Source organism: Lissotriton vulgaris, chromosome 1_1 (assembly GCF_964263255.1).
Source record: "Lissotriton vulgaris chromosome 1_1, aLisVul1.2, whole genome shotgun sequence".
NCBI classification, from domain to species: Eukaryota; Metazoa; Chordata; class Amphibia; order Caudata; family Salamandridae; genus Lissotriton; species Lissotriton vulgaris.
This window is the reverse complement of record NC_141685.1, coordinates 1,766,368,497-1,766,381,296: the sequence shown is the minus strand read 5'-3', so window position 1 is coordinate 1,766,381,296 and position 12,800 is coordinate 1,766,368,497. Positions and strand designations below refer to the sequence as shown.

Sequence of the window (12,800 nt, the reverse complement as noted above, 5' to 3'; positions counted from 1 at the left end):
CTAGAAACTAGGTACCTTGTTTCTGCGCGCGTTGTTCAGTTCTTGTTGGATTGGGATGTTGATGACATTATTGAGGGTTTTGGAAGTGGCATTACCAGCTCCAAAATCTTAGGTCGATAGGAAATCTCTGCAGGTGTGTGTGATTCTGACAGGATACAATCCACTTCAAGCTTTGGATTTCTAGTGGCAGTTTATTCCATGACTATACCCTCATCAGTTGGTTCCCTAGACTTTTCCATCACCCATGTTTGTGTGATGCCCTCCTGGCTTGGATGTCAGGTCCTCAGCTAGTGACTGGTCCCCTACGCTTGGGGTTCTAGATAATTTCAATTGATTCTTCCTATGATTCTTTCTGTGTGGCTTTCTGAAGATTTTCTACAATAGTTGTTTGTGGGATCTCATCGGGGTTTGGAGAGAAACTTCAGGTTTTAGATGTATTGCAATTAGCGGATGGATCACGTTATTTTGATTTTGTCTATAGTACCTTGGAGTGCCAGCATCGAAATTTGAACATCAGGTGCACAGGGTGATTGATCGGGTAATTGTGCTAGAGCTATTTGGCTTCGAGTTTGCACCTTGCTGTTCTCCTGTACTTTTTTTTTTTACAATCAACTAGTATAGTGTTAATAACTTCTGGAACCTTCTCAGGCTTTGTGACAATCTCTGAATGAACAGTTCCTTTTCTCACTTGAGAAAGTGTTGCATTTAAGTGATTCCTTTACTGCACTTTACATAACATACATTGGTGAGCCAAACGTTGTGCTATTTGATGACATTTCACAAAGAATGTTGGTTTGGTCTGTTAGCTTCAGACTGTGAGCTGCTGGATTACTCGCCATAGCATCCAGTGTGCTGCATATAATGCACATAATGGCAGGGATCGGTCGTGCCAGTGGAGATTCTGCCAGGAGATGCCTTCTTTACTTGGCATCCTTAGGACAAGAAGGCAAATCTAATGAAATCCCTGGTGTCTGGGTATTATTTAGACATGTGTTGTTTGACCAATGCAGACCATGATTGGTATCCACCAAACCAAGAACCTACTCATGCAGTTCGAAGTAATGCCGGCCTCTCCCCTGGAGGCATTGCTAACCAATCTGGAAGTGGGTGTAGTAAGACTTGACAAGCGCTGACTAGACCTTTCAGTTGTGTATGGTGGGCGGGAAATGCTAAGTCTGCTGGCAAAAGGCTACTCTTGGATCTTCATCCTGTTCCCTGTGTACTGCTGCAGCAATTTTTATTTGATTCTTGGTCCCTATACATTCGTCCACGTTAGAAGACTGACTGTCTCCCCTGTTGCAAAGGTTGATACAAAGAGTTGGACCCTGTTTGCAATGCAGATGGGTGCTGTTGTTGCCGGAGGCCATGGGGCACATTCCACCTGGTCCTGTGGTTAACTCCGGAATACACTTGCTCCCCGTAAGATCTGTTGCTGCACTTTGGATATTAGCACAGCGATTACTCTGACACTTTTTCTGTGGGCAGTTCTGGGGAGAAAGTATACATGCCTTAACTGGCTGCTGGTTAGTAACTGCTACTTACAGTGATTGTATTCGCTGAGGGCTAGGGTGGTAAAAAATGAGTTAGTGCATATTCACGCACACTTGGAGTGGGTCTGGGATTGATGCCACTAGCAGTTTTTGCGGCTCGCTTTTCTCTGACGAAACCACCCTCTGATCTGGCTCCCAATGAAAGGAGGACTCAGTTGTGAGGTGAATGAAGGGACAACCTGGTAATGCAGTGATTGACCAATTCCCTTTGTATACTTTTCGTAGTGCCTTTTCAATTGCAGACACTGATTAGGACATTTTTGCCATAGGGGCATGTGTAGTGACTCCCTCCACGTTCTCTGTTAATTATCTTGCGTGGTTAGCTTCAGAGGTCTGGGATTGATGCCACTAGCAGTTTTTGCGGCTCGCTTTTCTCTGACGAAACCACCCTCTGATCTGGCTCCCAATGAAAGGAGGACTCAGTTGTGAGGTGAATGAAGGGACAACCTGGTAATGCAGTGATTGACCAATTCCCTTTGTATACTTTTCGTGGTGCCTTTTCAATTGCAGACACTGATTAGGACATTTTTGCCATAGGGGCATGTGTAGTGACTCCCTCCACGTTCTCTGTTAATTATCTTGCGTGGTTAGCTTCAGACACCCTAAAACCCTATTTGCCCTCTGAGACTGCCTCAACAAATTACTATTACTATGTGATATCGGCTTAAATCTCTGTAGTTAAGTAGTTTCACTCGTATTCCTCCCTGTCCTTCTCATTGTCCTATATGCCTTGGGTCACTGCCTGTACCAGGGCCCAATTCACAGATAAGGTGACCTCCAGGTCCCCGAGGTCTCACCACCCAGGGGCATGAGCACACCCAGACACTACGAGGCCCCCAGGTCACAGGCGAAATCTATGAAAATGTTACTACAGCGGAACATGCTGATGGTAATGCTGATTGTGGACGGGGTTGACGGGAGCACTGGGGGCGCCATCTCCACCACAGCATTGACCCTCTAGAGGGATTCATCTAGCACACACCTCTCCTGGATTCCACTACCTACAGCACCACAACAGCAGGGAAGATGGAGATATAGGAGTGGACACAGGGCTCGAGATAGGTTCCTAGGCAGTCGGGAATCAAGCAGCCATGCAGTCAAGTAGAGACCAAAATGGGCCTTTCACATTTATCTTGGTCACAGTGCATGGCACACGGCTCTCACAGTTTCGGTGCCACTGCTTCTTCTCATTTTCTCATTTTGCAGCTCCTGCCCCACCAGCTCGCCGACTTCCCTTGATGATTTGCCCATTGCAGCTTATAAGGGCGGGGGTCCGGTGGGGGACATTAGGATGCACCAACCACAGTGGCGGGCACATCCCGCATGTTTTGTATTGCGGCGGGCGTGGCTAAAAGCACCGCCCGCCGCAATGTTTAAAATGCACATCATGCAGTTCAATGCACAACGTGATAGGCACCACGCGGTGCCTGCCACGTTGTATATTGAAATGCAGGGGGGTACCAAAAGTACCCCCATATGCATCCCCCAACCCCCAGAATCCCTGGGGGCCCGCAACGGGCCCCGCAAATGATTTCTGCCTGCCTTTCCGTGGAAAGGCATGTTCCCGCCATTATGCTAATATGGATGGAGGTGTCTCCCAGACACCACCACCATGTTAGCGCTTTTCCACCCGGTTGACTCTTCGACTGTGCGAAAAACCGGCGGACGGTCTTTCGGTCCGCCGGGCATTACCATGGCGGGGGGAGAATTCAGTGCGAGAAATCATAATGGACCCCTTGATGTTAAGATGTATGATATGGAAGTCTGTCATGCCGTTTGATGTTGCGTGCCCATGCACACTATATCTTGCTGTGTACTTTGGTATGCTATATCCAGGCATGATTGACTGGTTGCAGTGTTCTGCAGTGAGGTGTCATGTATGATGTGATGTGGTGTGTGCCCTTTTACCTACATTTATCCTCTCTCCTGGTGGCTGCGTCCCACTGTCTGTAACCGAGGCATGTCTTCACCACTCGTGTCAAATGCGATCTCACAAATATCAGACCTATTCAGTGTAAGATGATTGGCACTCTAAATTAAATTGAATTGAACAAGCTGGTATTGTACGTTTTTTTATAATTAATATGAAACAGACATAGACATGACTTCTTTCTGATCTGCAAGACACTGTTTCGTGACTCTGAACTACGCTTGAAAGCTTCTTTGACTGATTTAACAATGCAGCCCACTTAGCTTCCAGTGCCGTTTACCTAGAATGCAACTAAGCACCATCAGCTGCACACTCTCACACCTGAATCATCTCCCTTATGCTGCCTTAAGATCAACTTGGATCTTTAATTTTGAAACGGACAAAATATATGCATTATTTAACATACTTACCTCAATAACTGACTTTGTGAAGTTTTCATAATTGTAAAAGCTGATCTCCTCTCTCTGTTTTCGGCCTTGTCACCTAATTACCGCACAATGCTCCTTGCTCCAAATGCCCATCTTGGACAATCTACACTCATGGTCACCCATTTTGCAATCAGTTTCGTACATTTCCACCTCCTCATACATCATGACCACATACCTGCACCTTACTCCTCTACCCTTTCCCCTAACTCTCTAACACACTCGCCCCATTACATATCTTTCCTGCACCACCCAATATTCAGCCACAAATCAATCTGCCCCTCTTCTTGCTTACATACAAGCATATATGTCAGCCTTTCAAACTAGTCACAATTCACTTCACCTGCTCCCCCTGTTTCAAGAACTCCGCCCACCTTAAGAATCCTAGAGTCAGTTTTTCATTTGTCTCAAAGTAATGTCACATCCTCAACCTTCCCTTCATCTCAGAAACTATCAAGAGATAACTTTTGAGTGACTGTCACACCTCTCCATCCACAACCCAATAAAACCCCTACAAGACAGGCTTTCTAGAATACACCCCACCAAGAAAGCTCTCACCCACATACCAAACACCCTTGCCACTACAATCTATTATCAAATCTCCTCTGCTGTGGTTTAGCCAATGCACAACATCTTTTTAGCATTCATAGAGGGGATGGTTTCTGTTTGCTAAGCTGTGGATCTTAAGGGTCCCAGGCAAGGCATATTTTGCAGGCCCTCGCATGGAACAAATGTACTCTTTATTACACATGTCCTGCTGTTTTAAGCCGGCATGATTGATGCTAAATAATACTGAGTTATGTGTGAAATCTTCATAGGGTAACAAAAACTGTTGAAATATGATTTGCCCGGGACCCCAAAAACACTTAAGATGACACTGGCTTGAGGGAGAGAGTAGGAGATGCATGTAGGCAGAAAGAGAGACAGGTTTAGAGGGAGAAATAGAATAGAATAGACAGAGATTTAATAGAGAGAAAGTTAACGTTCCCAGGACACCCCTTGAGAGGTGGATGGCCTGTGTAATTGCCCACTCTGTCAATGCCTTAAAATGTATCTGACAGAGTTAGAATGCACTGCAAACGTGGTAATTTTGCTAAAAAGGGAATGCACAGATCTGTTTTGCATCCTGTCTACAGGAAAAAAAACGTATTTATGACACAGCTCTTCATCTCGACCAATAAAATACACACATATACGTTGCACAGCCCTCTCTACTTTTTATTTTACTCAAAGCTGTTCTTTCTTCCCCCTTGACTGACTCCTTCCTCCCTTATCCCGCCTTCTTTCCAGTGCCTGCCAACATATATTGTGTCACTCTAGTTGGTGTGGGAGAATATTCAGACCTTGATTGGATTTGAAAAGGAGGATAGAGAACTCTTGCAAAGTGCTATACATCCTTCAGACTCAGAGATGCTACTTATGGATTCAACCGTAAGAAAAACAAAAGGAGTTAGACTCAACCAATAAATACTGCTTGACAATTAACAGATATCTAACGTGAGGCACAGAACTAGAAGAGAAAACAGGAAACTCTCTCCATATATTTCTTAGACATTTCCATCTCTAATTATCCATAATTATTTTGTGCTCTTTTTATCTGTATTTATCAGTATTTATTTTGTGTTTTGTCACATGATTGATCCGAAACTATTATAGTTCCAATATTATTTTAACTGATCAAGGTACACTTGTAATTGGACATCTCATGCGTTTTAATGTTATAGGAAGCAAAATATGATACATCACTCATAAGCAATTCACTAACATGACTTTGAAATGTTAGAACAATGCACAACTGCACCTGTTTAAAGCTTCATTAGAAAAATGCTTTTCTTTCTTTAAACCCTTGTGTGTTAGTATTATCTGCTATTGCTTAGCAGTCATGAGTGGTATCATCAAAGATAACTGAAAAGAAGACCTAGTTCCCGTATTTTTTATATTTAAAAATAAAAACAGGAAGATGTTTTTCTGCCTGTATTTATCTGTACAAATCGGTAAAATAAGGAAAATTGGTAACCCTAATTGTAATCTATATTTCGAACTTGCCCTACGCGGCATCCACAATATTAAACCCTATTGTGGAACGCGACCTTCATTGTTTTGGGAACCTCTCCTTGTAGCATTTCTAGTAACCTCAGAGCCTTCCTTCCGGGCATGGGTCCTGCAGGGCTTCAGTTGGGATTTTGATCGCTGTTATTTTAGGACTGGGCCCAATTCCCTGAGCGCTCTTTATGCTGCAGGTTCTTGGCATTCCTCCAGAGACAACGAGAGACAATATTATTTAAACATGCCAAGCCTTTCATGAGCTGGTCTTGATGTTCCCACAGTGCACTGAAACACACATCTTGATCAGCTAAGAAGAAAACACTTGAGATTCCTATCTCCGCGCACCTCTCGGTTGTCCTTTAAAAGTGTCCGAGCCATTAGAGGCTCTGAGAATTCATTTTTGACTTAGAAGACAATGCCTGTTTTGTAGCTACTGGAGTCATTTGTTTTGATCACGTTACTACTGTGCGAGAAAACCATCCAGTAGCGAACAATACACTCACCCTGGGGTGTTGTTTAATAGTGCAATTACTATGATGAATTGAAATGTAAAAAAAATATTTCTATGTTTCAAACTGCCATTATTAATGAGACGCAGGTGAGATGTTTGCATATAATTTACATGCTTAAATTAGTCTAAGTGGGCCTACTCGTGGTTTCATTTTCATTTATGATCAGTGTTTCCCAAACTCGCTGGTGAGTCCTGAGGCGACTTTTGGTGGGTGGCAAAAGTCCAAACAATAAAAATGCCTCATGCCTTTAAATTCTGCATTTATCATGCAATATATGCTGTGCTGCAAAGACATAGGCCAAATGTCAGGTTATGTCTTCTGACAAATTGCTGCTTTTTTTAACATGGGGATTGGTGTTTAAAAACTCCTCCTGTTTTGCTATCAGAGAAAGTATACACGGTTATGTGACAATCTTGTTGGTACAGTGTGTGTGAAAGGAAAGGTGGTATGATATCGTTTTTTGTAATAAAACGTGAGGGGGATCCCCTGCAAAGTACATGGAGGGGGTCCCCCACGCTCCAGACCCAGTCAGGAACTCCCAGGCTAGGGCCGCTACCGGTGCACGGTGCCGAGGGGGCACCCAGCAGGGGCGTAACACAGGCCCCTGCAGGCCCCGCGGTGCGGGGGGCCCGGAGGGGGGGCCCTCTACCTACCGTGCAGGGAGGCCCCCTCAGTTTTCGTTACGTCAGTGGCACCCAGGAGCTGAGAGGGCTATTGTTACATACCTGCTACACAACAAATGTAAATGCTAGTAAATAACCTGTACGCAATGATCAGTTAGACATGCAAATATGAACACACTCTTCTGGTAACTCTGAAGTGTGATGGAAACAAACATTTTAATAGGATTAAAACAAACCGAGACTCTTTACTTGGGGATGCAAAAATAATAAATAGGCAGTAAAATCCGATTTCCACACATTATAATTTGTATGCAATATAATTTTATCAGTAGAACTGTATGCCTGTGCAAAGTGTTGACCATTTCAACAGAAAATGTGATGTTTGTAAATAAGAGTGCACCACCACACAATGTACTAGTGACATTAAAAAAAATGTACGCCTCATCTCCATTTAAGCTATTTGGGTCGCACAAGTTTGCCTTTCTAAAAATAGGGTTGTGGTTCTAAAACATTTGGGAAGCACTGTTGTAGAGCACCATCACATGTAGTTTAAAGGGACATGATGTTCACTCCCCCTGCCCGGATTATATTCAGCTAGATTGATGGTCCTTTTTGAACTGTAACCTTTTTATGTTTCTCGCATGCTCATGAAGTTCCTTTCTTCATGATGAAATTGAAATGTATACAATTAAAGGTTCAACACAGATACTGTGATTAAAATGAATGTATTTGTGTTTTCTGTGTAGAACTTAACGCAGGTTGATTCATTAGAAGTAGGGCAAAAGTCACGTTTGCCATGTAATGTGTTTTCCCTTTTACGATTGGGTTATGCTGTATAGTTTTTTCTCACACCACAGTGACTCTACAATTTCTCTGTCACAATATTTATAAATACCCATGTTTTGCGAGGTTAGCCATGGTCTCTTCCTGGTCCCTTCAGAGAGCAGATTTCATGACAGTCTGTTTTGCATTCTGCCCTTAGAATATTTCCCTGTTCTCCACCCTTGAATTATACTGAGCAGTCCTTATGATATGTGTATTTTTGATTCTTTGTGCTACACCTAAACTGTTCTGGCTACTGACTAGATTAGGTCTCAGCTTTCACTTCCCCTGAATGTATTTGCAGTTTGCATAATTTGAATTGATTGCTAAACCTTGCATCTTTTTGCCTGCGGTAATGATTCCTAAATTTAAATCAATGTATATGGTTTGTACTTTGATCCTTGTCACATGTGGATTTTCTTGTGTGGATTTTCCTGTGGAGTTTCTATTGCTTCATCTTAATGTAATGCCTTGGGTTTCCGTCTTTAAATCATACACATAGCTACAATCAATCAATAATCCCTTTTATGCTAAAAAGCACCCACTCAGCTAACAAGCATGGCATAGTTTGGGAACAGTCTACATATAGTTTATAGTGGTGCCACATGAACCCTAATGCTGCTAGTAGTCAAATGACCTAAAATGTTTGTGATGGCTGCGAAAGGTGATAGTGGAGGTAGTGCTGTATAAGCAGAACGAGTTGAATTAAATGAAGCTCTAATGTGCAAGACACAGTGTATGCTTGAGGTGGTTGGCATCTGAATCATGCACTGCAACTATATCATGTTTCCATAAATAGCAGAGGCAACTTAAAGGAATCAAGAATGCACACCCCTCAGAAATTCAAAGAAAACAACAACAACAACGGTGACAGGTGAAGGGTGCTGCATTTTAGGACACCCATTGCCAATCAGTTGAATGAAAATTGAATGAATGAAAATTGCACTTATATAGCGCTATCTACCCGGAGGCCTCGTAGCGCTTGTGACTGAAAGCTTAGTTAACGCAGGCTCGGGCAGATCAGCAGAGTTTAGCATACAAGTGAGTTTTCAGATCTTTCCTGAAGGCGAGATGATTAGTGGTTTCACGCAGGGGTAAAGGAAGAGAATTCCACAGTTTAGCCGCAGTGTGTGAAAAAGAGCGGCCTCCCCAGCGGGCTTTCTTGATTCTGGACAAGGCGGCCAATTGGAGGGTCCCGGACCGGAGGGCGCGGGGTGGAACATAGGGTGTGACCAGGGGCTGTAAGATTGCAGGGCCTTGGCGATAGAAGGCTTTGTGTAGAATACACATGGCCTTGAATTGAACTCTGGCCGCTATGGGGAGCCAGTGAAGTTCCCTTAGGGCATTCCTTGCTGACTGCCAGCGAGGGAGATTGTAGAGCAGCCGGGCCGCACTGTTTTGGGCGACTTGGAGCTTCTGGGTGACATAGGATGGGGCTCCCATATAGAGGGCATTCCCATAGTCCAGGCGAGATAGTACGAGGGCCTGGACCAGGATCCTCCTTGCTTGAAATGGAAGCAGAGGGAGCACCTTCCGCAGCATCCTCATCAATCCAAAACAGGTAGCGGCTGTTTTTATGGCCTGGGCTGAGAAGTTCAAGGCGGTGTCAAGCCAGATCCCCAAGCTTTTTATTTGGGGCTTGGGGGCAGGAGGTGGGCCTAAACATGGTGGCCAGATGGATGCGAAGACAGAGGGCGAAGGATTACCCAATAGCATGACATCTGTCTTCTCCCCATTTAGCTTTAAACAGGAAGATTGCATCCATCTGGCAACAGCCTCTAGACAGGGGCCTAAGGTGTTGGACGATCACTCCGAGTGGTCTAACGAGACCACCAGTTGGGTATCGTCTGCGTAGGTGACAATACGCACACCGAAGGGTTGGACTATCCTGTCTAGGGGTTCCATGTAGGTGTTAAACAGGGTGGGGCTCAGGGATGAGCCCTGAGGAACCCCACACCTGAGTGGGTGTTTAGGTGACGCCACCTCGCCCTCGAAAACCTGGAAAAAGCGGTCAGCCAGGAAGGAAGTCAGCCATTCCAGGGCCGCGCCCGACACGCCCATGTCCGCCAGACGTTGTAATAGCGTGACATGGTTTACCGTGTCGAACGCGGCGCTGAGGTCTAATAAGATAATGGCGACTTTTCCTCCCCGGTCTAATACTGCTCTTGCCTCCTCTGTTACCGCCAGAAGGGCGGTTTCAGTCCCATGTAAAGGGCGAAACCCTGTCTGGGAGGCACGTAGAAGGCTATTTGATTCCAGATAGCTCATCAAGGTGTTATTTACGTGCCTCTCCAGCAATTTGCTTAACCAGGGAAGCAAGGAAACAGGACGGTAATTCGCCAAGTTGGACTGGTCAAGATTGGGCTTCTTCAACAAAGCCCTCACCATCGCACATTTCCATGAAGGAGGTACGACTTTAGAGGAGATGGAGGTGTTGAGCACGTCCAATATGACCGGGCGAATCAGGTCCATAGCTTAGTTCCAAATGTAACTAATTTAAAAACACAATTAAAGCTGCATGCCTAATAAGTGGCCATTTATTTATTTATGTTTGGTTGTTTCATTCCATGTAGGCCACCAGACTAGGCCATGCAGTTAGCTCTGTAACACCAGAGTATGCTTAGTCATGTGACCACCAGCCACTTTGTGAACCAGTGTGCATTGTGTCATTGTATGGAGAGGGTTGTAGCAGGTAATGAAGTTGGCATGCTAGACACTATCTTGGTATCGCAGAATCTATGAGCCACCTCTACAAATTCTTAAGAAAAATAGTGACCCCATGATGCTGGTAACCCTATAAATAATTGAGTGTTTGGAGGCAGAAGAATCAACTGTGCCTGGCAGCATAACTCAAAAGATGCCCCTTTAGTCTTGAACTAACGGCAGGCTCCCTCTTTGCAGGTCATATACCGGGCCATGGCTCCGCCATACTCTCACGAGGACCCATACAGCCAAGAAGCCCAGGAGCAGCTGAAGATCACCAACCTGCGCGTCCAGCTCCTGAAGCGGCAGACCTGCCCGTGTCAGGACGTGCGCCTGGAGGACAAGCCGCAGCACTTTGCGCACTATGCCATATATGATTTCATCGTGAAGGGAAGCTGCTTCTGTAACGGTCACGCGGACCACTGCGTCGAGTACGATGGTCTCCGGAAGGTCCACGAAACAGGGGCGCTGCACATGGTATGTATTCTGTACGTGTGTCTGAAGTGGAGGGAAAAATGCTAGATACATTTGACCACCATTCTAGATTTGGTACTCCAAAGGGTACTCCACTCCAAGGGAGTGCTATTTTATTTAATTAATCATATGTAAAGCGAAGAACAGTTTTACTTGACCTTGGAACATAGTTTCTCATAACTTGCATAAAAAGTCTTAAGGGCCTGCATTATATTGCACTGTGTGCAGTAAACTTAAAACTTTAAACTGTGAGTGGCAGTTTCAGTTACAGCTGTATTGGAATTAACAAAAAGAACGAGTGTGTTATTATGTACAATGCATACTTTCTTGGTGTTTGATTTGCCACATTTGTAATATAGGTGAATGATTTGCGCACAGGTGTTGCCTGTATCTGACAATAAGACTTGTTTCTACAGCTAGAAACCTGCATTCTAAAGTAAAACCTCCCCAAGGCCTCGCAGCAGATAGTACAAATGGTGGATGTTTAATGGCCACATTGCTGTAATATAAATAAACATGTATACGTGCTTTCAAAATCACACAGGCCTTTCTTTCTATACCGATCCGAGATTGATCGGTAAGTCATAAACAACAAAAAGTAGCGCAAGAACACTCTTTTAAAACGTTGTTTGAAAACACTTTTATAAAAAAAAACTAAACAGATGAGCGGGTTGTGGGAACAAGTTGGGGAGGGTGTGGGAAGTGAAGCAACACTGGGGATAAGGTGGTGAAGCAAAATGTTAGGTGGGTGGTGAAGAAACAAGGCAGGGGATATGCAATAAAAGAAGGAGAACACCGTTGAAAGAAAGCAACGTGGAGCGCAGTGGAGAAGTACACAGACAAGTGAGAGCAACACAAGTGTGGATGGGAAGAGAAGCACATGGGTGAGAGAGAGCAATGTGGAGCAGGGGAGAAAAGCACACGAGGGAGCAGCTGGAAAACACATACTGTCTTACGGAGAGCTTAAACAAAAAGAAAAAACAATTTTTCCCCACAAGCGAGCAGAGGAAGAATAGAAGCCAGCCAATCAAAGTGATGGTGAAGAGGCTATGCTCTAGGGGAGGGGTTAACACAAGATGGACATGTTATTTTTATTTTATTTTATTTTATTTTAAGGTTTTATAGAGCGCGAACATGACCTGTGAGGGTATCAGAGCGCTTTACAGATTCATATAAGTAATACAAGGTCAAGGCAGGTCATAACAAAAAAAACACAGGAGATTAGTACATCGGAGAGCATACAGAGTCAGGCGTTCGTAGGTAGGCGGGATATCATACAGGTACTGTACATTGAGAGATAGGATAAGCTATATAGCAGGACAAAAATATTACACTAATCACAAGAGTAATGTAAGAGGTCGCAGGATAAGACAATAGTCTCTCAGGTGGCTGTGGGAACGGGTTTAGCCAAGGAATTAACCCATGAGAATCTAGTAACAACATCCAACAGAAAGCAAGCAAATAAGATGATAATAATGCCAACCTATGGTAAGCAATGGGCGGGTTGCAAGCTCCAGTATGTTCCTGGTAAACCCACAATATGTATTTTATTACCAGACAGTTTTTGCTGTGCGGTAGACTCGACCTAAAGTCTGTGAGAATGAGTCCCCCAGCTGTCTACTAGCTGCTGGTACGCCCCAACAGTGGTTCCATTCAGTTGTTAACATTCCAAATATATGATACTTGAACACTGATTGAAGGACAATGCACTACAT

At 44.3% G+C, this 12,800-nt stretch overlaps 1 protein-coding gene across 1 annotated transcript in view; it reads left to right on the top strand.

Moving 5' to 3' along the window:
• The window catches only part of NTN4 (netrin 4), a 541,542-nt gene that overhangs the window by 188,191 nt on the left and 340,551 nt on the right, over positions 1-12,800 (top strand). Inside the window, exon 3 of the mRNA XM_086919074.1 lies at positions 10,810-11,088. Coding sequence (XP_086775200.1) covers positions 10,810-11,088 — 279 coding nt within the window. The remainder of the gene's footprint in view (positions 1-10,809; positions 11,089-12,800) is intronic.